The 28000-nt window shown below is 45.7% G+C and overlaps 1 protein-coding gene across 2 annotated transcripts; it reads left to right on the top strand.

The window, feature by feature from the left end:
* On the top strand, positions 1-28000 carry LOC135542739 (probable ubiquitin carboxyl-terminal hydrolase FAF-X). Of its 2 annotated transcripts, none has more exons than XM_064969906.1 (42): positions 1-262; positions 3559-3816; positions 4358-4595; positions 4704-4816; positions 4934-5152; positions 5294-5409; positions 5491-5742; positions 6124-6262; positions 6456-6608; positions 6820-7131; positions 7320-7456; positions 7595-7819; positions 7977-8090; positions 8261-8489; positions 12037-12344; positions 12458-12698; positions 12888-13037; positions 13127-13247; positions 13434-13564; positions 13670-13948; positions 14180-14305; positions 14416-14574; positions 14708-14874; positions 15157-15265; positions 15485-15631; positions 15773-15919; positions 16047-16254; positions 16585-16805; positions 17053-17249; positions 17395-17568; positions 20139-20280; positions 20421-20624; positions 20826-21272; positions 21407-21675; positions 21823-22048; positions 23742-23871; positions 23965-24150; positions 24349-24569; positions 24648-24893; positions 25090-25311; positions 25421-25522; positions 25619-28000. In XM_064969906.1, exons 2-42 carry the CDS (start codon positions 3718-3720, stop codon positions 25778-25780), a joined length of 7788 nt encoding a protein of 2595 aa, XP_064825978.1. In that variant the 5' UTR covers positions 1-262; positions 3559-3717; the 3' UTR covers positions 25781-28000. The 2 variants fall into 2 exon arrangements, with proteins under 2 accessions (XP_064825978.1, XP_064825979.1); XM_064969907.1 differs by having other exon boundaries at positions 25090-25302.

Below are 28000 nucleotides of genomic sequence, written 5' to 3' on the forward strand. Positions count from 1 at the left end.
GAACACGGCCTCCGTCAGCTGCGCTTACCACGGACTGGCTGGGAAAACTGTGCTAGACTACAGTAGAGGGGGGGGTTGATGGTGACGCAGGAAAAACACCCAAGTGCAGACAAAAAATAAGCAAGGAAGAGAGATCATATTAGCAGATCTGGATGCATGCATGAAAATATTATGTAACACACGTTGACACTTAGCGAAACCCAGAATAGAACGATTCATAGACCGGACAAGTCAACTCAAGGAAGTTCCATCAAATTTTGGGGTAAGTAACATTGCTTAGCGAGCAACAATGGTGCTAACTGGCTAGTATAGCTAGATAACATTTCTGAGTAATCATTAACAATGAAACGTTATAGCTGTCTAGCTTCAAGGTGTAACGTTACACATATGCTTTTCATTAGATAAAGAGGAGAGAGTAATAGCAAGCAAGGTGTCTGACATCGACAGAATGAATGCTGAAATGCCGGTTTGTTTCTGTATGTAACGTTGGCTATTTAAGTTCGCTATTATTTTTGGCTGTGGCAAAATGGCTGACGTTTCCCATACCAACCTGTTAATTGTTTGGATTTTGAAATATAACGGTTTCCACAGAGCTAGTTCAAGGTCAGTCTCAACTAGACAATATGTTGGCTAACTTTTTGGACTAGTGGTGTTGACAGATATGGGCTGGTGTTTGATCAATAACCTACCAATGCACACAGACGGTTGATCGTTGTGGCGACGGCAGCGCCATTAGCTAACGTTAACTAGCATGTTAGCGCTACTACCGATGTTGAGTAAGAAGGCCCTTGCAATGCTTGTCAGTAACTAGCTAGCTAACGTTACGGGCCTTGTCTAACGTTATGCATTAGTTATCGTCCAGACTCCTGCTGCATTACGTTATTTTTCACATCAATTAACCGTGTTCCAGGCAGTGTTTGCAGGCTGTTTATTTTAGCATTGTTTGAAATATTTGGCTAATGCTACGCAATCTTGCAAGTGTAGTTAGCTACTGGCTAGTTAGCGGTCTCTCATATCTAGAATACACCATACAATGTAACAGCGATATTTATTTTGAGATTGAGTTGTTTGCTGTAACTAAATCAAGTTTTCCTTATACTCCATTCCCCAAGTAACTATTTAATTAGCTGTACAATGTTACTCAATGACGTGTCTTCATAGAAAGAGATTCTGGTGAGGAAAGCGGATCGTGATAAGAATGATTAGCAAGCCTAGGACCAAGTACATTTTTATTCACACATCATGCAAGCAACCTTCTCATTTATCGTTCCATAATGTTTTCCTTTGTGCCAAGCTCCTTGTAAACCAACGGCTGTCACAAGAAATGTCCAAATGTCTTGACATGCCTGTTTGCATCAAACTGTCTCTAGAACAGAAACTGAAGGTGGAGCCAAGGGTAGTCTTGAAAATCCGACCCTAGTTGCCTCTGCCTAGTGTCGGTTTTTGAGGCTAGCCAAGGAGGAGGCATGCATTGGATCTATTGACAAAGATTAGATTTGAGTTATTTGCAAGCAAGGCATTGTCAATAAAAGTAATTGTTGCCGATTGAGGCCTGGTAATATGCTTACTTTGTGCATTTCCGGATACAAATGACTTCATTTCACCTGAAAGGTCTGCGTTTCCTCAGTCATGACCTAGCTATGCTCACTTCAAGTTTTACTCAAGTCAGCAAAACTAAGCCTTGACCATGATGACCTCAATAGTTGTCATATACACACTGCCATGGCAGCTGTGCCAGCTGGAATTACTATATTTTCAGCAAGCTGAAATCCAGTGTTTCTCAACCCCCCCCCCCCCCCACAGAAGTTCTCATTTTAGTTTGAACCCTAAACTTGCACCACTGATTCAGTTATTCAACTAATCATAACGCCTTTGACTAATTAAATCAGGTGTGCCGGTTTATGGTTAGAACACAAATGTGGAACGTCTGGGGGTGCTGAGGAGAGGGTTGGGGAAACCCTGGTTTATGGCCCGGTCAGGTGCTTTCTCAAGACTCAAGGTTTCTTTTCATCTGATTGGTTCCTCAACCGTTCTTGCTCCTTGGGTCATTGATTCCATTTGGCTTGTCAACTTCCATTCACACTAGCTGTCAGCTGTAGCCTACTCCTGCCGGCTTGCCTGATGATGCTTGAGGTGGAAGTCGGCCCAAACCACAGATCGAGGATCAGATTCCCCTTCCCTAATACTAACCTCTTCCATTAGATGGAAGCGGATACATCTGAAGACAGGAAACTGAAGACAGCCAATAATAAACCTGTAAACTGAGCCCAGAGGGTCGTAACTCAGCTGGAGACTGTCTTAATGTGTCTCAAGACTTCCAGTGTCTCACAACGAGACACACAGACCTTTCCTACCCAGAAACCCTATCCCCTAATCTTAATGTTCCCTCATAGGCACTTGAGTGGATTGAAGGAGCCTGAGGCCCTAAACCTATCTCTTCCATCCTGACTCATAGTGATTTAAGATGTTTTGCTTTGTCACTCTGCTGTTGTGTAAGGTCAATATTCTACACAGACTCTCTCCAGTCCTCCAGTACCCCCCAACATCACACATTTGTCTTATAGGCCTGGGCAAAAAACCCTGATTCAACACATTGAGGGCTTGATGATTAGTTGACACGTTGATTCAGGTGTGCTTGTCTGGGGCTCCAACAAAAATGGGTGCTGTTGGGGCGCTCGGAGGACTGGAGTTGGGAAACATTGTTACAGTACTGGGACACGTTGTTGGACAACTTTATGTCAGTGGCACTGGCAGCCAAGCATAAATGGCTTGAATTCAATCCAATATGCTATTATGAATAATTTTGGGCAATTATTAAGAATACATTTTTTTGTCCGTAAGCGCACAATGGCTTGTTCTCCTTGTTCAATTGTTCTTGTTTAGTTATTGTATTAGGCTTGGCTAATATAGCCAGGTGATATCTTGAAACCTCAATATCCCATGCATGTTTTGCTTTAGTGAGACGTGCGTAACCTAGGGGCTGCAGTTAGTTGGGGTAGGGTTAGGGTAGGGTCATGCTCTGTGTGACCAATCAACAGTTTGTCAGTAGCTGTATACTGTCTTGCACAGTCTAGATATCTCTGAACCAGTTCGGCAGAGACTATTAATAGGCCAGTGTGGTGCATGGTTGATAGTCCTGTGCTGTCTGCAACTGGAAATAGGAGAGTTGATGGCAGTGGGGGGGCTTCTGTCTGTTGGTATTTGGGCTTGTGTGTGTGTGTGTGTGCGTATGTATGTAATAATTCCACCCCGTTGTCATGCATGCGTATTAGCATTTTAATGTCTAGACCCAGATAGTGGCAGAGTGAGAGTCATTTGAATTGGTCTCGCTTAGTTGAAGACTCCTGTCTTGCAAACATACTGTGGAATCATGGCCTTTGGATGCACCTGTGTTGTTTTGCAGCTATTTTTACACCTCGAGTGGTCTGAAGTTGTCCATGTGATGTTCACTACATTGTACACAGATTAGCTGAAATGCACATGCCTCAGTCCCAAATGCATGGGAAAAAATGGGGCATCAACCATTCTAAATCTCTCTCCCCTGTCTCTGTCCCACAGGTTCTGCGATGGTTTCTGCAACCCTCCCTGAGCCTCAGCAGCCGGAGCGTTCCCTCTCAGCCGGCCTCTGGTTCTCCTTCCCTACCCAGGCAGTGATTCCCCCCCAGGCCAGGGCCTCCTAAAGCGGACAAGACTGCCAAGATCTGCCCTGTGTCGATCATGACAGTCACCACACGTGGCTCCCCCGTGGGGGGAAATGAAAGCCAGGGCCAGGCACCCGCTGATTCTCAGAGCCAGCCCCCACCCACACAGGCCCAGGTGAGTGTCGGGGTGACGTGTGTCTGTCTATGGATAGTTCCCCAATTATCAGTGAACAAGGTTACCCGCATATCAACTGTTGTCTGCGTGAAGTTGACTGACTAATATGGAGCGATCTGCAATGCCATATGCTTTAGTACTTACTTACTTAGGCCCATTGCCCCATGAGGAGCATAGGACAGTAGTAGGCGTTCATCTTTAGTATGAAACGGCATGAGTCATGTTGAGGCCACAGCTGGATGTTCTCCAATGAGAGAAGCTCTTTGTAATTTAAGAGTTTCTGAGCTGTGGACAGGATCATTGATGTAAGCCTAATTACTGTCACATATTTGAAATAGCTTTATTTATAATCTAATGTTTTTTTAAAATGAATTTAGTCCCTCATGCTCTATGAATTGTGTTTGTTTGACTTTGTGCTTCCTGTGAAGTTCCAAGGCTTAATTACCTACCTTCCTCACTGTGTGTGTGTTCTCGACTAGCGTTTCTCTCTTTTAATCAGCGTCTGTAGTATGTTTGCTATTAATGTGTGTGCGCTTTGCAGGCGGTGTCCCTCAACCCGTCGACCACGGAGCCGTCTCCTGTGAGCCCACCGGCGGCGGAGGAGGAGCAGGGCCAAGGAGACTCTGCCCCTGCTCTGGAGGAGGAGGAGCCTGCCTTCCCTCACACTGACCTGGCCAAGCTGGACGACATGATCAACAGGCCCCGATGGGTAGTCCCAGTCCTGCCAAAGGGGGAATTAGAAGTTCTACTTGAAGCTGCTATAGACTTATGTAAAAAAGGTGTGTCCGTCATCGTATACAATATACATCCATATAGGACATATTTTTCATTTGTCTTCTATTGATCTCTCTTTGTTTTCTGCCTTTAATCGTTGCCTCTTTCTGCAGGGCTTGATGTGAAGTGTGAGGCGTGCCAGAGGTTTTTCAGGGACGGCCTGACCATCTCCTTCACTAAGATCCTCACAGACGAGGCTGTCAGTGGGTGGAAGTTTGAGATCCATGTAAGGGCCATGTGTGTGTGTGTGTGTGTGTGTGTGTGTGTGTGTGTGTGTGTGTGTGTGCGCGCGCACACTAGCACTTCCTGTTTGAACTACAGCTGATTGTCCTTCCCTCCACAGAGGTGTATCATCACCAACACACACCGGCTGGTAGAGCTGTGTGTGACCAAGCTTCCTCAGGACTGGTTCCCCTTACTGGAGCTACTGGCCACAGCCACCAACCCCCACTGCAAGTTCCACATCTACAACGGCACGCGGCCCTCTGAGACCATCCCCGCCGGGGCCACGCTGGCCGACGACGAGCTCTTCGCCCGCCCACCTGACCCTCGCTCACCCAAGGTAGGCCCCAACTCACCCTCGCTCACTCAGGATTCCTCGCTTGATACAGTATGTCCAAGTTTTCAACATGAATAAAGCTGTCGTCAGTGATTAGCCATTCATTGTTTTCTCTCCATCTCTCCCTCTCTCTCTCTCTCTCAGGGCTGGTTGGTGGACCTGATTAATAAGTTTGGCACACTGAACGGGTTTCAGACTCTACACGACCGCTTCATGAGCGGACAGGCACTCAACGTACAGATCATCGCTGCCCTCATCAAGTATGTTAGCACAGATGGACCAATGTAAGGGACTTGTAAGGGACGTGTGCGTGTCCTAACCCGTGTATGTCTTCCCTCCAGGCCGTTCGGCCAGTGCTATGAGTTCCTGACCTTGCACACAGTGAAAAAGTACTTCCTGCCAGTGATCGAGATGGTTCCTCAGTTCCTGGAGAATCTGACGGATGAAGAGCTGAAGAAGGAGGCCAAGAACGAGGCCAAGAACGATGCCCTGTCCATGATCATCAAGTCCCTGAAGAACCTGGCCTCCAGGGTGCCCGGTCAGGAGGAGACCGTCAAGAACTTGGAGATATTTAGGTTGAAAATGATCCTTAGGTGAGATTCCTTCAGTTGTTTTCTTTTTAGGTTGTTATTGTATAGAATTAAAGCTGTGAGATTGGGGTTTGAGCACCTCGTATGATGAGTGTTTAGGACAGTCAACTGCTGTTTTATTATTATGGGAAAACTCCACCCAAAAACGATATTTTGGTGTTTCTTTCATTAGTCCATTGTTGACATAGTCCCAAACTTGTTTGTTAACATGCACATTTTTTTTCAAGATGTATAACTTTCAAAATACAGCTGGTATTTTTCTGACATGCAAAACATTTTGGGACTCTGTCAACAATGGACTAATGAAACAAATACCAAAATATAGCTTGGAATTTTCCTTTTCGATAAGATGGTTAGGCTTTTAATTTGTTGATTGGTCCCCAGGTTATTGCAGATTTCCTCATTCAACGGCAAGATGAATGCCCTGAACGAGGTCAACAAGGTAATCTCCAGTGTGTCCTACTACACGCATCGGCATGGTAACCCCGAGGAGGAGGAGTGGCTGACGGCAGAACGCATGGCGGTGAGTCACTTAGCCCCAAACAGTAACTCCTTATGACTGGTAATGGACTGGATTTGTATAGCGCTTTTAAATGGCTAATCAGAGTTTAATAGTCAATTCCAGTTCAATTCCCGTCAGTCGAATTGGACATGGAATTTCTCCACAGGAATGCAAATCTATGCCTGACGTTTGTCTTTCTCTCCCTTTCTCTCAGGAGTGGATCCAGCAGAACCACATCCTGTCCATCGTGCTGAGGGACAGCCTCCACCAGCCTCAGTACGTAGAGAAGCTAGAGAAGATACTCCGCTTCGTCATCAAGGAGAAAGCCCTCACCATGCAGGACCTCGACAACATCTGGGCAGCACAGGTACTGAATTAAACGTGTCATGGGAAAATGGGTCTCAGCAATATGGGGATATGGGAATTTTAATGTACTTCCCATTCATTGAAACTATACAGGTTATTCTCATTTGTAAAAAATATATATTTTGCTAGAGAGACCTTTTCCTTTATGGGTAGGGGAAGGGGTTGTTTTTAGAACCATGCCTAAGTGTCTTCTGTGTCTGTTTGTATGTCAGGCTGGTAAGCACGAAGCCATAGTGAAGAACGTCCATGACCTTCTGGCCAAACTGGCCTGGGACTTCTCTCCAGAGCAGCTCGACCATCTCTTTGATTGCTTCAAGGAGAGTTGGACGAATGCGAGTAAGAAGCAGCGTGAGAAGCTGCTGGAGCTGATCCGTCGTCTGGCGGAGGACGATAAGGATGGAGTGATGGCCCACAAGGTGCTCAACCTGCTGTGGAACCTGGCTCACAGTGACGACGTCCCCGTGGACATCATGGACCAGGCCCTCAGCGCACACATCAAGATACTGGACTACAGCTGCTCTCAGGTAAAACTACTGTTACTGCTACTGGGTTGTATTAGGCACCAAATGGAAGAAAACAGACTGAAACTGGGACACTCTACCTAAGCTTGTCAAATGAGAATATCTTGTTTTTTTGTTTTCTGTTGCAAAATGTTTTGCTACGATGGTCCCTAATGACTAGGACCCTGCTCTGTGCTTCTGTGTTCCAACAGGACAGAGACACCCAGAAGATCCAGTGGATAGACCGCTTCATCGAGGAGCTGCGCACCAACGACAAGTGGGTCATACCAGCCCTGAAGCAGATCAGAGAGATCTGCAGCCTGTTTGGGGAAGCTCCTCAGAACCTCAGGTAACGAAAGACTCTCTCCACCTCCCTGTCTCTCTCCCTTTCTCGCTCACTCTCTCATCTCATCTCCTTTTCCCATTGAGTCAAAGCTTGTGATGAAATATTACACGTCTCTCCTTCCCTTTCCTCCTCCCCATACAGTCAGACCCAGAGGAGTCCTCATGTGTTCTATCGTCATGACCTGATCAACCAGCTGCAGCACAACCATGCCCTGGTCACTCTGGTGGCTGAGAACCTGTCTGCCTACATGGAAACCATGAGACCGTTCTCCAAAGCTGAACATGCAGACTTTGACCCTCAGACGGTCAGAGTGGGAAGTCGCTACAGTCATGTTCAGGAGGTCCAGGAGAGGCTCAACTTCCTGAGGTAAAGCAGGCGGCTGTCTACAGGTATCTCAGGATGAAAACATTGACCCTTGACTGCTTTTCTGGGTGGTGGGGCATTTCTCAGTCTGTGGGAATGAAAGTGGCCGTTCTGAGTCGTCTGTTAGTGTCTAACTGCTTTGAACCATCTTGTTCTCCAGGTTCCTGTTGAAGGATGGACAGTTGTGGCTATGTGCTCCTCAGGCCAAGCAGATCTGGAGGTGTCTGGCTGAGAGCGCTGTCTTCCTGTGTGACCGGGAGGCATGCTTCAAATGGTACGTACACATTTGTTTAGACCAGCCTTGTATATTATATTAAATATGATTTCCCTTTTGAATTATTCCAGGTTAGTTCAACTCAAATGTTATTGGTAGCACTTCACTTAATTTGTTATAAGCAAGTATGAGCCTTTATAATGTCTTTATACGGTCTTTTCCAACTCTAGGTACTCTAAGTTAATGGGAGATGAGCCAGACCTGGACCCGGACATCAACAAGGACTTCTTTGAGAACAATGTCCTGCAGCTGGACCCGTCCCTGCTCACGGAGAACGGCATGAAGTGCTTTGAGAGGTTCTTCAAGGCGGTCAACTGCCGCGAGGGAAAACTGGTGGCCAAACGCAGGGCCTACATGATGGATGACCTGGAGCTCATAGGACTGGACTACCTCTGGAGGGTGAGTGTTATAAAGCTTTCTGAACATACTGTAAAACCTGGAGCTCATAGGACTGGACTACCTCTGGAGGGTGAGTGTTATAAAGCTTTCTGAACATACTGTAAAACCTGGAGCTCATAGGACTGGACTACCTCTGGAGGGTGAGTGTTATAAAGCTTTTGTTCTAAAGACTTTCTGAGTGTTATAAACATACTGTAAAACCTGGAGCTCATAGGACTGGACTACCTCTGGAGGGTGAGTGTTATAAAGCTTTCTGAACATACTGTAAAACCTGGAGCTCATAGGACTGGACTACCTCTACCTCTCGTTAGCCTTATGGCTAACGAGATGTGGTGTGATCACAAAAACATACAGGAACTCAAATCCTTCTGTTCACCTGATTTTTAGAATTCCTCGCAATCAAATGTCGACCGCATTATCTACCAAGGATATTCTCTTCGATTATAATCACAGCCGTATATATTCCCCCCCCAAGCAGACACATCAATGGCTCTGAACTAACTTTATTTGACTCTTTGCAAACTGGAATCCATACATCCTGAGGCTGCATTCATTGTAGCTGGGGACTTTAACAAGGCTAATCTGAAAACAAGACTCCCTAAATTGTATCAGCATATCGATTGCGCAACCAGGGCTGGCAAAACCTTGGATCATTGCTATTCTAACTTCTGTGATGCATATAAGGCCCTCCCCCGCCCTCCTTTCGGAAAAGCTGACCACGACTCCATTTTGTTGATCCCTGCCTACAGACAGAAACTAAAACAAGAAGCTCCCACGCTGAGGTCTGTCCAACGCTGGTTCGACCAATCTGATTCCACACTCCAAGACTGCTTCCATCACGTGGACTGGGATATGTTTTGTATTGCTTCAGACAACAACATTGACGAACACGCTGATTCGGTGTGCGAGTTCATTAGAACGTGTGTTGAAGATGTCGTTCCCATAGCAACGATTAAAACATTCCCAAACCAGAAACCGTGGATTGATGGCAGCATTCGTGTGAAACTGAAAGCGCGAACCACTGCTTTTAATCAGGGCTAAGTGACCGGAAACATGACCGAATACAAACAGTGTAGCTATTCCCTCCGCAAGGCAATCAAACAAGCTAAGCGTCAGTATAGAGACAAAGTAGAATCTCAATTCAACGGCTCAGACACAAGAGGTATGTGGCAGGGTCTACAGTCAATCACGGATTACAAAAAGAAAACCAGCCCCGTCACGGACCAGGATGTCTTGCTCCCAGGCAGACTAAATAACTTTTTTGCCCGCTTTGAGGACAATACAGTGCCACTGACACGGCTTGCAACCAAAACATGCGGACTCTCCTTCACTGCAGCCGAGGTGAGTAAAACATTTAAACGTGTTAACCCTGGCAAGGCTGCAGGCCCAGACGGCATCCCAAGCCGCGCCCTCAGAGCATGCGCAGACCAGCTGGCTGGTGTGTTTACGGACATATTCAATCAATCCCTATCCCAGTCTGCTGTTCCCACATGCTTCAAGAGGGCCACCATTGTTCCTGTTCCCAAGAAAGCTAAGGTAACAGAGCTAAACAACTACCGCCCCGTAGCACTCACTACCGTCAGAGACTAGTCAAGGACCATATCACCTCTACCCTACCTGACACCCTAGACCCACTCCAATTTCCTTACCGCCCAAATAGGTCCACAGACGATGCAATCTCAACCACACTGCACACTGCCCTAACCCATCTGGACAAGAGGAATACCTATGTGAGAATGCTGTTCATCGACTACAGCTCGGCATTTACCCTCCAAGCTCGTCATCAAGCCCGAGACCCTGGGTCTCGACCCCGCCCTGTGCAACTGGGTACTGGACTTCCTGGCGGGCCTCCCCCAGGTGGTGAGGGTAGGCAACAACATCTCCACCCCGCTGATCCTCAACACTGGGGCCCCACAAGGGTGCGTTCTGAGCCCTCTCCTGTACTCCCTGTTCACCCACGACTGCGTGGCCACGCACGCCTCCAACTCGATCATCAAGTTTGCGGACGACACAACATTGGTAGGCTTGAATACCAACAACGACGAGACGGCCTACAGGGAGGAGGTGAGGGCCCTCGGAGTGTGGTGTCAGGAATTTTTATTTTTTATTTTTTTTTACCTTTATTTTACAAGGCAAGTCAGTTAAGAACAAATTCTTATTTTCAATGACAGCCTAGGAACAGTGGGTTAACTGCCTGTTCTGTGGCAGAACGACAGATTTGTACTCGCAACCATTCAGTTACTAGTCCAACGCTCTAACCACTAGGCTACCCTGCCGCCCCATAACCTCACACTCAACAAAACTAAGGAGATGATTTTGGACTTCAGGAAACAGCAGAGGGAACACCCCCCCCCTTATCCACATCGATGGAACAGTAGTGGAGAGGTTAGTAAGTTTTAAGGTCCTCGGCATACACATCACAGACAAACTGAATTGGTCCACCCACACAGACAGCATCGTGAAGAAGGCGCAGCAGCACCTCTTCAACCTCAGGAGGCTGAAGAAATTCGGCTTGTCACCAAAAGCACTCACAAACTTCTACAGATGCACAATCGAGAGCATCCTGGCGGGCTGTATCACCGCCTGGTACGGCAACTGCTCCGCCCACAACCATAAGGCTCTCCAGAGGGTAGTGAGGTCTGCGCAACGCATCACCGGGGGCAAAATACCTGCCCTCCAGGACACCTACACCACCCGATGTTACAGGAAGGCCATAAAGATCATCAAGGACAACAACCACCCAAGCCACTGCCTGTTCACCCCGCTATCATCCAGAAGGCGAGGTCAGTACAGGTGCATCAAAGCTGGGACCGAGAGACTGAAAAACAGCTTCTATCTCAAGGCCATCAGACTGTTAAACAGCGACCACTAACATTGAGTGGCTGCTGCCAACACACTGACTCAACTCCAGCCACTTTAATAATGGGAATTGATGGGAAATGATGTAAAATATATCACTCGCCACTTTAAACAATGCTACCTAATATAATGTTTACATACCCTATATTACTCATCTCATATGTATACGTATAAACTGTACTCTATATCATCTACTGCATCCTTATGTAATACATGTATCACTAGCCACTTTAACTATGCCACTTTGTTTACATACTCATCTCATATGTACATACTGTACTCGATACCATCTACTGTATCTTGCCTATGCTGCTCTGTACCATCACTCATTCATATATCTTTATGTACATATTCTTTATCCCCTTACACTTGTGTGTATAAGAAAGTAGTTAGGTTACTTGTTGGTTATTACTGCATTGTCGGAACTAGAAGCACAAGCATTTCGCTACACTCGAATTAACATCTGCTCACCATGTGTATGTGACAAATAAAATTTGATTTGAGGGTGAGTTATAAAGCTTTCTGAACATACTGTAAAATCTGGAGCTCATAGGACTGGACTACCTTGGGAGGCATTTGAGTTAAACTCCTCTTATCGCTGTTATAAGCTTTTATAGATAACAGTCTGGTTCCTGGATTAACCCTTGAGGAGGAGAGTGCGCAAAACAGCTTTGCATTGTTCTACCAGGTGGTGATCCAGGGTACTGATGACATCGCCAGCCGAGCAATCGACCTGCTGAAGGAGATCTACACTAACCTGGGGCCCAAGCTGCAGGTCAACCAGGTGGAGATCCACGAGGACTTCATCCAGTTGTGTTTTGACCGTCTGAAGGCGTCGTACGACACGCTGTGTGTCCTGGACGGGGACAAGGATAGCATCAACTGTGCCCGGCAGGAGGCCATCCGCATGGTTCGCGTGCTAACCGTGCTCAAGGAGTACATCAACGAATGTGACAGCGACTACCACGAGGAGAGGTCCATACTGCCCATGTCCAGGTAGGAGAGAGGCTCACTCACACCAACACACACTTGTGAATGCGAGGTCTAACTTAGTTTGTCAGTCTCAGTGCCAACATTTTGACAGACTGATCCCTCTTTCTTTCTCTCAGGGCGTTCCGGGGGAAGCACATCACGTTGATCGTGCGTTTCCCTAACCAGGGTCGTCAGGTGGATGACCTGGACATCTGGTCTCACACCAATGACACCATCGGCTCGGTGCGCCGCGGCATCCTCACACGCATCAAGGCCAACGCCACGCACACCAAGATAGAGCTCTTCATTGGCGGGGAGGTTGTCGACCCGGCGGATGACAGGAAGCTGATTGGACAGCTCAACCTCAAGGACAAAGCAGTGAGCTAGTCATTTCGTAATCAATGGCCCATGCACTGGTTTTGAATTAGGGCTTAGTTCCTATGTGTTTAAATGCAATTTTACTCCCTCCTGGAATCACTAATCTACTGGGATTAGATGATGAAAGCACAGTGTATCTGTTAGCGTTTGGTTCAAATTGGTATATTGTGTTTGTGTGTGTGTATGTAGTTGATCACAGCCAAGCTGACCCAAGTGAGTGCCACCGTGCCCTCCAGTCCTGACAGCTCCTCAGACTCCTCCACTGCCTCGCCCAGTAACCACGGCAACCACTTCAGCGAAGGACCCAACCCAGAGGTGGAGGGCTGCCTGCCTGGAGTGGTAAGACACACACACACACACACACACCTTTCCTCACGTGAGAAATGTCAAATGTGTCGTCTTCTCCTGAGTATCGTCTTCCTCTCTAGATCATGTCTCTCCACCTGCGCTACATCTCGTTCCTGTGGCAGGTAGCAGACCTGGGCTGTACCCTCAACATGCCTCTGCTGCGAGATGGAGCCAGGCTCCTCATGAAGCTTATGCCTCCAGGTACACTGTCTTTCTCTCTCACGCTCTCATTCTTTCTCATTATAGCTTGCTGTCCTTCTGTGGCCCCAAAACAGCATCTCTCATCCTTCCTCTGCGTCTCTCTCTCGCTTTCTCACTCTCTCTCTCTTACTGTGGTTTGAAATGATTCGTCCTGACTGACTGATGTTCTGGTTGAGCTGTGTGTAGACAACGGTACCGTGGAGAACCTGCGCGCTATCTGTCTGGATCATGCCAAGCTGGGAGAGAACAGCCTGAGCCCCACACTGGACTCCCGCTTCTTTGGCCCCTCGCCCTCACAAGTCCTCTACCTCACTGAGGTTGGTAACACACACCACTGTGTGTGTGGTGGTTTACGTGATCGATTCATTACCCCTTACACTCTTCACATCCTCCTGCCACGTTTGATTGGATTGATTCCCCAGGTGGTGTATGCATTGCTGATGCCGGCCAGCGGCACCCTCGGCGAGGACGCCAGCGACTTCCAGTACCACTTCCTGAAGAGCGGCGGCCTCCCGCTCGTACTGAGTATGCTCACCAGGAACAACTTCCTGCCATCGGCCGACATGGAGACGCGGCGGGGGGCGTACCTCAATGCCCTGAAGATCGCCAAGCTGCTGCTGACCGCCGTGGGGTTCGGACACGTCAAAGCTGTGGCTGAGGCCTGCCAGCCCGTAGTGGAGGGGACCAGCCCTGCATCACCAGTAAATAACGCTATTGTATTGCCGTTATATTACCTCTGTAAATACGGGGAAAACCTTTGTATTACTACAGCTTAGACGAGTGCAGAACAATGAGAGTAGCAGGACCCTTGTTACCAGACCCTGAATGGACAGACCATGATCACCTCAAACATAACTTCACTGTGTATTTGAATGAGCTCAAATATGACTGGTGTTCTTAATCCACTGTCTTCTGTTTTTGTTCCTCTCCAGATCAACCAGGTGACCCACGACCAGGCCCTGGTCCTCCAGAGTGCTCTACAGAATATCCCGAACCCCGCCTCTGAGTGCATGCTTCGCAACGTGGCCATACGACTGGCCCAACAGATCTCTGACGAGGTGAGACGGCGCGTCTATTGAGACGAGTGTTTACACATGCGTTCAACCGGGTAACAACGGCCAGTCAAAAAGAGTAAGACCGTAAACGTCTGCTCACTCTTTTTTGGCAGTCTCTGCCACCGAACTCCCAGAACTTCTTCCAAGCATCCAAGTACATCCCGGACCTCTGTGTGATCCGGGCGGTGCAGAAGATCGTGTGGGCTTCAGGCTGTGGCACGGTACAGCTGGTCTTCAGCTCTAATGAAGAGATCAGTCAGATCTATGAGAAGGTAAAACCCTTTCTAAACTGAGATGGTGTGTGCTTGGTTTTTAAGGTGTGTATTGCATACTTCTATGGGTTTGTATGGAGAGTTTCTGTGTCTTCTATAAACTCACAGCGGTGTGTGTTCATCACCTCTACAGACGAACGCGGGTAAGGAGCCGGACGGGGAGGATGAGATGGTGTGCTGTGAGGCACTGGAGATCATGACCCTGTGTTTTGCCCTGCTGCCCACCGCTCTGGACACTCTCAGTAAGGAGAAGGCCTGGCAGACTTACATCATAGACCTGCTTCTGCACTGCCACAGCAAGTATGTCTGCATCTGGCTGTTAATCTATGTCTGTGTTGTGGATCTGTTCATTCAGGGCATTTCCTGGACACAGACTAATCCTGGACTGAAAAGCATTTTCAATGGTGGATTCTCCATTGAGTTTATGATAGGAGTAGGCGTAATCTGTGTCGGTGAAACCGCCCCTTGGTGTTCAAACTTAATCTCACAAAAACAAGCCCATATAAAACTGTCATCTGACGATGTCAAAAGCACCTTTTGACGGTGAAAGGAACCTGTTGTCATCTTCCTGTCTGTCTCCAGATCAGTTCGTCAGATGGCTCAGGAGCAGTTCTTCCTCATGGCCACTAGGTGCTGTATGGGACACAGACCCCTCCTATTCTTCATCACCCTCCTCTTCACTGTTTTAGGGGTGAGTATTCTTCCATCTCTTCACTCTCCCCTACTGACACAATAGTCATTCTTCGGCTCTGGGTAGAAGTTGCCCTTAAGGACAGACCTCGGATCAGTTTACCAGCTCTCAATCCCAGCCTTCATAATTAGAGGAGGAAATGTAACACACTGAAACTCTTCACCCCACTCCATTGGGACCCCTTGTTGTTGAAACACGTATCCTTCCTCTCTCCTTCAGAGCACGGCGAAGGAGAGGGCGAAGCACGCAGGGGACTACTTTACGCTGCTGAGGCACCTGCTGAACTACGCCTACAACAGCAACATCAACCTGCCCAACGCTGAGGCGCTGCTCAATAACGAGATCGACTGGCTCAAGAAGATCAGGGTATTGGACAAGAGAAGTCTTTTCATTGTTAGAAAATTAAATGCAGTTTAATATGATGTAGTTTAGAGAAGGTCTAAGATGGGCTTTCATATCTCTCTTAAATATTACCGCTAAATGGCATTTTGGTGTTTTTTCCACTAGGATGAGGTGAAGCGGACAGGAGAGACAGGGGTGGAGGAGACCATTCTAGAAGGTCACCTGGGGGTCACCAAGGAGCTGCTGGCCTTCCAGACACCAGAGAAGAAGTACTACATTGGCTGTGAGAAGGGCGGGGCCAACCTCATAAAGGTGGGTCATTATGTTGTTTATGAAATCCAGTATGGTTGCCAAATAGTTCACTCAATATAGTCACAGGACAAGCCACCGTAAGATTATGCTTTGTCCATTCTGTTAATTCACCCCACTCTTTCTCCAGGAGTTGATAGATGACTTCATCTTCCCGGCGTCTATCGTGTACCTGCAGTACGTGAAGAGTGGGGAGTTCCCTACGGAGCAGGCCATCCCTGTCTGTAGCAGCCCCGCCTCCATCAACGCCGGCTTCGAGTTGTTGGTGGCTCTGCCAGTCGGCTGTGTCCGGAACCTCAAGCAGATCGTTGATACACTCACTGATATGTACTACCTAGGTACACCAACTATACACTCACTGATATGTACTACCTAGGTACACCAACTATACACTCACAGATATGTACTACCTAGGTACACCAACTATACACATTCAATGAGATGTACTACCTAGGTACACCAACTATGCACTCACAGACATGTACTACATAGTCACTTAATCTGTGATCTTAATTCCTAATTATTATTTTTCTCACATTCCTCTATTTATACTGGTAAATTATACCTCTCCTCAATGAATTATAAATGTTTTTCTGATATTCATTGTTGCGTTGACCATATATGTGGAATGGATAAACGTTGAACAACTCTCTCTCCCTGTCTCTCAGGTTGTGAGGCTCTGACAGAGTGGGAATACCTCCCCCCAGTGGGGCCGCGGCCCACCAAAGGCTTTGTGGGGCTGAAGAACGCGGGGGCCACCTGCTACATGAACTCGGTCATCCAGCAGCTCTACATGATCCCGCCCATCCGTAACGGTGTCCTGGCCGTGGAGGGCACCGGCACCGACGTGGACGATGAACTGTCCGGGGACGAGAAGCAGGAGAACGAGGTGACCTGACTGACTGGGAATCAATCCAAACTGTATTCACTCTTCAGATTGAATAATTGCAAAATGACTTAAAGCTACAATCTGAGATGCTTTTTATGGCAGCCCCAGCCCTTGGTATAGAGCTAAGGGACTAGGGAAATGAAATCCCTCATATTACCGAGTGTTTATGGATGTTGTGTAGAGGAACCGAGATGTACATTTTGAACATAAATTATCCATCCAGTGTATTGTTACTTTCCCTCCTCAGACTAATGCAGACGGAACGGCGCGGGACGAGGTGTTCGCCTACCAACACCAGTTTGACGACAAGCCCTCGCTGAGTAAGTCGGAGGACAGGAAGGAGTACAACATTGGGGTGCTACGCCACCTACAGGTCATCTTTGGTCACCTGGCCTCCTCCCGACTGCAGTACTACGTACCCCGAGGCTTCTGGAAACAGTTCAGGTGAGCTAACGATAGCAGGCTGAGGTAAAACAATGAAATGTCAAGGAATGTAGTGTACAGATTACAAGCTATTTATTTTGAAACCAATTTCACACAAACGGTCTTGGAAGACTAAGAGCTATCTCTATCGATCTCTTTCCTGTAGGTTATGGGGTGAGCCGGTGAATCTGCGAGAGCAGCACGATGCCCTGGAGTTCTTCAACTCTTTAGTGGACAGTCTAGATGAGGCTCTGAAGGCCATGGGCCACTCCTCCATGCTCAGCAAGGTGCTGGGAGGCTCCTTTGCCGACCAGAAAATCTGCCGTGACTGCCCACACAGGTGAGTGGTTTTCATCCATTTACTAACACTGGCGGAACCGAATGAATGACCACTCATCCTCCAGATTTGTATTATGCGAATATTCTAAAACCTGCATAAACAAAATATGTGCATTTTCCCACCAGTGTGGTATTCCCACCAAATGGACTTGTTTTGGAAAAAATCAGTGCGTGATGACGCAGTGCACACAAAATGTACTTTTTCGCATAACCTTTCTAGGGCAGGCGTTCCGCTAGCGAACCCCTCGACAACATTAGGCTGAAAAGGCACCGCGCGAAATTCAAAAATATTTTTTTGAAATATGTAACTTTCACACATTAACAAGTCCAATACAGCAAATGAAAGATAAACATCTTGTTAATCTACCCATCGTATCCGATTTCAAAAATGGTTTACAGCGAAAGCACAAAATATGATTATGTTAGATCACCGCCAAGTCAAAAAAAACACAGCCATTTTTCCAGCAAAAGATAGGAGTCACAAAAAGCGGAAATACAGATAAAATGAATCACTAACCTTTGATGATCTTCATCAGATGACACTCATAGGACATCATGTTACACAATACATGTATGTTTTGTTCGATAATGCGCATATTTATATCCAAAAATCTCAGTTTACATTGGTGCGTTACGTGCAGTAATGTTTTGATTCCAAAACATCTGGTGATTTTTGCAGAAATACTCATAATAAACATTGATAAAAGATACAAGTGTTATTCATTCACAGAATTAAAGATAGACTTCTCCTTAGTGCAACCGCTGTGTCAGATTTAAAAAAAACTTTACGGAAAAAGCATAATCTGAGAACGACGCTCAGAACCCAATCCAGCCAGAGAAATATCCGCCATTTTGCAGTCAACAGAAGTTAGAAACAAGACAAACAATGTATGGACTCAATCTTTAGGATGTTTTTAACATAAAACATCAATAATGTTCCAACCGGAGAATTCCTATGTCTGAAGAAAAGCCATGGAACGAGAGGTAACTCTGTTGGGTGCGCGCGTCACGAGCCTGAGACACTCTGCCAGATCACTGACTCAAACAGGTCTCATGAGCCCCTGCTTTATAGTAGAATCCTCATTCAAGTTTCTAAAGACGGTTGACATCTAGTGGAAACTAGTAAGTGCAACTTGACTCCTCCATAGATACTGTGTATTCGGTAGGCCAAGCTTTGAAAAACTACAAACCTCAGATATCCCACTTCCTGGTTGGAGTTTTCGCCTGCCATATGAGTTCTGTTATACTCATAGACATCATTCAAACAGTTTTAGAAACTTCAGAGTGTTTTCTATCCAATACTAATAATAATATGCATATATTAGCATCTGGGACAGAGTAGGAGGCAGTTCACTCTGGGCATGCTATTCATCCAAAAGTGAAAATGCTGCCCCCTATCCCAAAAGAGAACTTCTCATGTATCGAATACAAATCTGAAGTGCAATGTTTCCATTGGGATTTTCCACTCGACCATAAGTTTTGTCACAAACTGCTGTGGTAAATAGACAATGTGCCTACTCTGGTCTTGACATGTGCGCTCCAGCTAACAGCTCTGAGTCAGTGTGGGTCGGCTAGTCTACATGATGACATTATTCTGGAGAAGATTTTTTATTTTTTTATTTTTTTTGTTAAACAGCAGTCATGTATTTACCATCTTGTCACCAGAATAAGACCCATGATATTTATTGGAAAGGAGCGTCAAGCTCATCACCTTTAATCTGTAGCCTAATAAAGTGCATGGTTTCCTGAACCGTAGTGGGAGGACCCACACCGTGTCATCGCATGACTCCAAGTTTACTTTCATATGATGATTATATAGATGTTTGCGCATTTCTCGCATAATACATTTTTAACAAAGATCCCACCATGTTGAATGAACAAATTATCTATTTTGCCATTTATACAATTGTACTAAAACTAGCTGTCGTGATCAAAACAAATGTTTTTAAGTGTGTGTGTGTGTGTGTGTGTGTAATATATATATAAATGTGTATGTATGTAATATATATATATAAATGTGTATGTATGTAATATATATATATAAATGTGTATGTATGTATGTAATATATATATAAATGTGTATGTATGTATGTAATATATATAAATGTGTATGTATGTATGTAATATATATAAATATGTATGTAATATATATATATATATATATATATATATATATAAATGTGTGTGTATGTATGTAATATATATAAATGTGTATGTATGTATATATATATAATATATATAAATGTGTATGTGTGTATGTGTATATATATATATATATAATATATATATAAATGTGTATGTATATATATAATATATATATATATATATATATATATGTACGTATAATGTATGTGTATATATATATTGTGTGTGTGTGTACATACATACATACATACATACATACATACATACATACATATGTACGTGTGTGTGTGTATATATATGTATGTATGTGTATGACTACTCTCAGAAATGTGGATGGAAACGTGTTTAGTGACACAAAATGGCACCACATAGTTATCACAGGCATGAAATATAATAAGTGAAACTGTTCCACCATCTTGTTCCCAGGTATGAGTGTGAGGAGTCCTTCACCACGTTGAACGTGGACATCAGGAACCACCAGAACCTGCTGGACTCTATGGAGCAGTACGTCAAAGGAGACTTGCTGGAGGGAGCCAACGCATACCACTGTGAGAAGTGTAACAAGAAGGTACCTCACTTTTCTCCTGTCCTTCATCATTCCTGTTGAGTACTCAGTCCTTTGTTTTCATTCCATTGCAAAATAGCAGTGTCGATATGGATAGATACTTTAGGATGACATTTCTTACTGCTTTGTTTTATCCACTACAGGTGGACACAGTGAAGCGTCTGCTGATAAAGAAGCTTCCTCTAGTGCTGGCCATCCAGCTGAAAAGGTTTGACTACGACTGGGAGAGGGAGTGTGCCATCAAGTTCAACGACTACTTTGAGTTCCCCAGGGAGCTGGACATGGAGCCCTACACTGTGGCCGGGGTGGCCAAGCTGGAGGGAGATGACGGCAACCCGGAGAGCCAGGTAAATTACTTTAATATCAAATTTGATTTGTGTATTAGAGCTCTATAAATGTTTCACAAAGTTCTAAACAGAAACCATGGCCTGAACCCCAAAAGAGTAAACAGAAGCAGCATTGGCAAGGAAATTCATCATTAGTCGATTCGTCATTAGTCCAAACATTGTCTGTACTCAGTCACTCCTCCCTCCTTCTTTCCCTCTCAGATGATCATGCAGAACGAACCATCGGAACCTGACCCGCCAGGCTGCAGTTCTAAGTACCGCCTGGTGGGGGTGCTGGTGCATTCGGGCCAGGCCAGCGGCGGCCACTACTACTCCTATATCAGCCAGCGAGACTGCGGCGCCGGCGGTAGCGCCGACAGCGGGCAGAAGGAGCGCTGGTACAAGTTTGACGACGGTGACGTGACTGAGTGCAAGATGGACGACGATGAGGAGATGAAGAGCCAGTGCTTCGGGGGGGAGTACATGGGAGAGGTGTTTGACCACATGATGAAGAAGATGTCCTACAGGAGGCAGAAGAGATGGTGGAACGCCTACATCCTGTTCTATGAGAGGATGGACGCGGCAGGGGGAGGGGCCGCAGTGGAGGCAGACGGAGAGCTGGCCAGGTGCATCTCAGAGCTGACTGTGTCTCCCACTACACCACGACAGGTGGGGATCAGGACTGTGTGTGTGCATTTGTTCGTGATAAAGTGCAGAGGCGAGAACCTGTGGGTGTGAATGAGTCTGTTTGTGTGTATAATGACGTAATGCTCATAACCGTACTAATGAATTCCCCCTCCCAGGTGACGATGCCGGGGGCCATTGAATGCAGTGTGAGGAAGCAGAATGTCCAGTTCATGCACAGCCGCATGCAGTACAGCTTGGAGTACTTCCAGTTCGTCAAGAAGCTGCTGACCTGCAACAGCGTCTACCTCAACCCTCCCCCGGGTCAGGACCACCTGCTGCCAGAGGCAGAGGAGATAGCCATGATCAGCATCCAGCTAGCAGCTAGGTTCCTCTTCAGCACCGGGTTTCACACCAAGAAAGTAGTCCGGGGGCCCGCCGGTGACTGGTGAGTGGGTTGTCTGTGAGAGGGAGAAGGTGTGTGTTTTTCTTTATATTGTAAGATAGCCTTGTAACTCTCTTTCCCTCGTCTCTTTCCTTTTCCCTCTTTCTGTCTTCTCTCCTCCCTCCCCCACCTTCTCTCCCTCTCTCTCAGGTATGATGCCCTGTGCATCCTGCTGCGCCACAGTAAGAACGTCCGCTGCTGGTTTGCCCACAACGTTCTGTTTGCGTATCCCACGCGCTTCTCTGAGTACCTGCTGGAGTGTCCCAGTGCCGAGGTCCGGGGGGCCTTCGCCAAACTCATCGTCTTCATCGCCCACTTCTCCCTGGCGGACGGGCCATGCCCCGTCCCCACCAGCTCCCCTGAGGGGTCCACACAGGTACGGAGGGAGAAAAGGGGGAGTGAGAGATGTAGAGAAAGTGTGTGATGTAATACTAATGACCATACTTGGTATTCACATCTCAAAAAATATAAATGAACTTACCACAATCAATTTCAATAGAAAGTTAGCAAAAATAGATAAGATTCTGCAAACATGGAGAAGTAAAAACTTGTCTATTTATGGAAAAATCACATTGATTAACTCTTTGGTCCTATCACAGTTTACTTACTTACTAATGGCACTGCCAACTCCAGATGACTAGTTTAAAAAAAATCATATGAGCAAATAATATTTCATTTTAATTGGAATGCTAAGCCAGACAAAGTTAAACGTACCTATTTATATAATGAATATCACTTTGGGGGGCTAAAATGATTTAAATATTAAAGCTTTAAACCTCTCACTAAAGCTTCACTTATGTATAAGTTATACTTAAACCCAAAATGGTTCTTCAGTAGATTAAGGCTCATCCTTTGTTAAAAAAATTTACTTTTTGCCTTCATACAGATTACAAATTCTCATTTTTGATGAATTGAAAATTAAATTTTGTTTAAAGTATTGCCCTTTGTTAAACAAGCCATACAAGCTGGTTACAATTTCAGTTTTATCCTCCAGAAATGATAGAACAAATGTTATGGTTAAACACAAATATACTGATTATTTAAAAGAACAATACAATTTTTAAACATTTTTTCCATAAAGAATGTATTTATTAATGACATTATGATTAGAAACAGAAGAGTTATGTCACATATGCAGCTATCGAAAATATATGGGAATATCTGCTCAATCCAAATGTACAACCAACTGATTACAGCACTACCACAAAAATGGAGGCGGCGAGTGGAAAAGGGAGAAGGCAGGGAACTTGTTTGCCTGCCATATATTAAAGATACAAATTGGCTGAAAGGAACTGGCATAAATAGAAAAATATACCAGTTTCATTTCAGGACAAAAATGTTGCGCCATACAGGATGTAAATAAATGGAAAGAGATCTTCGATGTACCGATTCCATGGAAGATGGTTTATGAACTGGTACAAAAAACAAGACTTGATTCAACACTTATTGTTTTTCAATTTAAATTATATAAAATTCTTTGCACCAACAGAATGCTATATATATGGGGTGTACAACAATCTCAGCTCTGTAGAGTTTGCTGCAAAGAGACAAAATCAATAGATCATTTATTCTGGTATTGCCTCAAAGTAGCTTGTTTCTGTTCACAGGTTCACGGAATGGTTAAAAAATCATAACGTGCAATTAAAATGAACCTTACAAATAGCAGTGTTTGGCGATTTCGGGAAGCTGTAGTCACTAAATAATATAATACTCGTGGTAAAGGTTTTCATCTTCAGCTCACAATCTGTGGATACTATACGTTTTCGAAAGGTTAAATTATGTAAAAGAGCACAATGCAAAAATATATGGCACATTGAAACCAAACGAGGGGGGTCTATGGTGATAGGTGGGATGAGCTGAGAGTAGCTGAGGGGCAGGATTAAAGAGTTTATTGTTGGTAATGTATTATTGTTAGGTGACTGCTTTATATAAAAGTCCCATTGATGCTAAATGTATGTACATACATGTAGCAGAAAAACTGTAAAAAATACAGAAATATATTTGGCCGACTGGGGGGTGCATGGGTAAAAAAATGTTTTATACCTGTAACCTTTGACCTCCTGCATCAGGGCTGTGATAACCTGAGTCTGAGTGATCACCTGTTGAGGGCTGTGTTGAACCTGCTCAGGAGAGAGGTATCAGAGCACGGCCGACACCTGCAGCAGTACTTCAACCTCTTCGTCATGTACGCCAACCTGGGTAAGACGACGTGCGTGTGCAGGAGAAACGCTGTTGGTTTGTTTTTTGCTGGAATAAAACATGGTTTCTCTTCCTCCCTTCCTCTCTCCCCAGGTCTGGCAGAGAAGACCCAGTTGTTGAAGCTGAGTGTCCCTGCTACCTTCATGCTGGTGGCTCTAGATGAGGGGCCTGGCCCTCCCATAAAGTACCAGTATGCAGAACTGACCAAGCTCTACGCTGTGGTCTCCCAGCTACTGCGCTGCTGTGACGTCTCCACACGCATGCAGTCGTCCATCAATGGTATGTTTCACTCTCTGTCACCGCCTTGTGGTTGCTGTCTCTTCTGCTCTCCTTTCTCTCTCGTTCTCTAATGGTTCCATTCTCTCTCTCGGGTTCACAGTCTGTCATTCTCTCTCTCCTGTTTCTTTACTCTTATTTGCGTTCTTAGAATAAAGCGAAGTGTCCAATTAGATATAAATGTATCTCACTGTCCTCTAGGTAACCCGTCCCTGGCCAACCCATACGGAGACGCCAACCTGACCACCCCCATCATGCCCCTGCAACAGCTGGTGTCAGAGATCCTCTTCGTTAGGACCAGCTATGTGAAGAAGATCATCGAGGACTGCAGCAACTCTGAGGAGACGGTCAAGCTGCTGCGCTTCAGCTGCTGGGAAAACCCCCAGTTCTCCTCTACCGTGCTGTCTGAGCTGCTCTGGCAGGTAAGGGGTTAACACTGATGACTCACTCACACACGGCGTTTTTGTTTCCCTCACCCGTCTACCTGTCTTGACCCCTAGGTGGCGTACTCCTACACATATGAGCTGAGGCCTTACCTGGACCTGCTGCTGCAGATACTGCTGATAGAGGACTCCTGGCAGACCCACAGGATCCACAACGTGCTGAAGGGTATACCAGACGACAGGGACGGCCTGTTTGACACCATTCAGCGCTCTAAGAACCACTACCAGAAACGGGCCTACCAGTGTATTAAGTGCATGGTGGCTCTGTTCAGCAACTGTACTGTGGCCTACCAGATACTACAGGTAAACCATGACAGTATTAGACTAGATATGATATGGTAGTCACCTCTCTCTCCTCTCTGCCTACCAGATCAGTCATTTTAGAATGGTGTTTCAGATATGTGCAATATGTTTGTGTCTGGATATCTTGAGTGGTGTGTATCAGGTATAGTTCTAATGTTAACACAGTTCTATTCGTCTCTCTCTGTTGTGCTCCCAGAGTAACGGGGACCTGAAGCGTAAGTGGACGTGGGCGGTGGAGTGGCTGGGGGACGAGCTGGAGAGGAGGCCCTACACAGGGAACCCCCAGTACACCTACAACAACTGGTCTCCCCCTGTCCAGAGCAACGAGACTTCCAACGGGTACTTCCTGGAGCGCTCACATTCCGCACGCATGACCCTGGCCAAGGCCTGCGAACTTTGCCCCGAGGAGGTACGGAAGGTGTGTGCGCGTGGGATGGGTGTTTGCATGTTTTGTGTGTGTGTGTGTGTGTGTGTGGTAATGTAACAGAGCTCTCCTTGACTGATTCCATTGTCTATATTTCTTTCAGGAGCCAGATGATCAGGAGGCAACAGAAGATCACGACTCCTCCCCTCCCGAGGACACAGCGCTGTACCCCCATAACCCTGCTCCTGCCACGCAGTTTCAGCAGGTAACACACACACTTTATGGCACTGTTCCAGAATTTACAGAATGCTCATATTGAATGCTGACATCTCTTTCTCCCTGCTTCCATGTCTCTCTGCAGCAGAACAACCACCCCCACGCCCAGCCCTATACGGGTCCGGCTGCCCAGCACATGAATACGCCCCAGCGGCCCCCACAGAGAGCACAGGAGAGCTGGGAGAGCACCACAGAGGAGCTGGGGCCCGTGGCGCTCCCGCCCGCTGTCCAGACGACAAAAGAGTAACAACACGACACGAGGGCAACCAAACCCCCTTAACCTGCAACTCACCTCACCAAACACTAATATCACTCAATACCTTCAAGACACCCAGTTTATTGATTGGTTGATCAAACAGTCAATTTAAGACTAGACCCAGGCCGGAGCGCTCTCTTTTCTCCAGGAAGAACAGCGTCCTCTTTGTCACCTCTGACCCTTGACTCCTGCCCTCTGGATTGGGCCAATTAAGCTCTTCAAGTGTCTCTGTTTCTATCGTAGAATTGGAATTCTATGATTTCTAGAACTTTGAGTTGGAAGAGTCTCGACCTTCTCTTTCTCTCTGCCCCATGGAGACACGTCACTGCTGACAGAGAAAAAACATACCTCTGCAGGGTTGTGTATACAGTGTTTTTGAGAAACTTTGAGATGAAAGACAATGTGTGCAATGTGTGTACAGGAACTGAAACAAAATGGTGAAGGGAAGGGGTACATGTTAATGTTTTGGAATCGTTAAAACCTTCCTTCCCTCGACCTCCCTCTCCAACCTACTGCAATGATGCAGCAAGGCTGTCCTGGATTGGCCCCTAATATGTGACTTCAAAACTGAAAAGGAAGACCAACGTCAAATCAAATGGGGAAAAGAATAAGCATTTCTATTGTTTTCTCTGCTTTGTAGTCAATGCATGGAGGTGAGGTTTGGCCTTTCACTGGCTGACCGGGTCTTGGTTGATGCAGTCATCTGTTCCAACACTATACTATAGCAGGTTTCAAACGCCTCTCTCGCAGTGAAGACATGTTGAATAAAGAATTAAAACCAGTATCACCCTGTGTGCACCAGTTGACAATGGCAGGGGTGGGTGAAGGCTTGTTTAATCTCTGCTCACTTGAAGTGAAAATAACTCTGCTTCTTGGTTTTCTTACTTTTTTCCCTTCCACATTTTGTCCTACTTGAACACAGCTACAGTCTTACAAATGTCTGTCCGTTGAGAATAACAGATGAAGCATTCGAAAGCAGGGTCATGATCTACAGTAACTGCTGGTAAACAAGCTAACTGACTCGTCCAGCGTTTCTGATTGTTCTTCTAGGATTCTATCTGCAACGAAAGTAGATGGCTGTGTTTCAGTTGGTAACATGAATCTGTGGTTTGTTGTAAATTGTTTTTTGTTTTACTAGGAGAATTGTCTGAAATGAGCAAAATCCCTGCAAAAAAAAAAAAAGAAGCCCTTGATATGAAGAATCGTAGACTATTTTATTTGAATTTCCTAGCTGTTGTTTTTGCTGATTTGAAAAGAAGTAGGAAGTAATTGAAGAACTTTTTGGTCCATTTCTTAAAAAAACAAACACTTTGTTAATAACTGTTTTGAGTTCCATCTGCCCTGAACTGTTTTTGCTAACAATAGTTTTGGCCATAGTGTGATTGTGAATTCTGAGGCTACAGTTCACACTTCGAAGTTGTTGTTTTTGTCTGTACAGCAGTGTGCCCACTACCAAGAATACATGGAAAATTCAATCTTTACATTGTAGCGGTTTCATATTTCATCTATGGTACATTGTAAATACCTAATGCACGCAAAAAAAAAATCATCAGGACATACAACGTGACAGTGACGAAACAATATCTAATTGAGGGAATTTGCCAACAGTAAATGGCATTGCCCCAAGGGACTGGGTTAAAACTGCAATGGATTAGACACAAGATGTCTTCTAAAACTGTGGCCTATACAGACAAGCTGTGGAAGCCAAGGTGAGGAGGGAAATCCCCCTCCCCCAAACAAAAAGCATACTGGGGAGATAAAAGGGGCAACCCGGGAACCTCCTGAGAGGACAAGACTATGGATGGTTCTAGATTAGGACCTAACGAGGGGGTGTGGTTAGAATGCTGTATGGACTCATGTCATCCTTCCAGGCCCTTACCTAAAGCACTACAGGTCATCTTTCCTCTCACTTATTCCGTCATTTTTTCTAGACTGCAAGGTCTTACAGATTTTGTTTATGTAGGCATTTTCTTTGTGTAAAGTGTTATTTCAGGATCAGATCTGCCTTATTTTGTTTGAATAATTCAGAAGTTTTTTTTTTTGTGAAACATGCATGGATGGTTATTCCCCCCCATCTGCCTTGGTGCACTCAACAAACACACCACACTGTAAAATTATACTTTAAGAAAAGGACAAGCAAATGGTCTTTTGAATTATTATGCCCTGTATGCAAGGAGGAACCTACATTAAAAAAAAATCTTTCACCTGTCA

The sequence above is a fragment of the Oncorhynchus masou genome, chromosome 6, assembly GCF_036934945.1.
Source record: "Oncorhynchus masou masou isolate Uvic2021 chromosome 6, UVic_Omas_1.1, whole genome shotgun sequence".
In the NCBI taxonomy this organism is placed as follows: Eukaryota; Metazoa; Chordata; class Actinopteri; order Salmoniformes; family Salmonidae; genus Oncorhynchus; species Oncorhynchus masou.

Coding starts and splice junctions, on each gene's coding strand:
- LOC135542739 (XM_064969906.1), top strand. CDS start 3,718: ATGACAGTCACCACACGTGGCTCCCCCGTGGGGGGAAATGAAAGCCAG. Junction 5,410..5,490: donor ATCATCGCTGCCCTCATCAA/GTATGTTAGCAC, acceptor TCTTCCCTCCAG/GCCGTTCGGCCAGTGCTATG. Junction 7,132..7,319: donor TGGACTACAGCTGCTCTCAG/GTAAAACTACTG, acceptor GTGTTCCAACAG/GACAGAGACACCCAGAAGAT.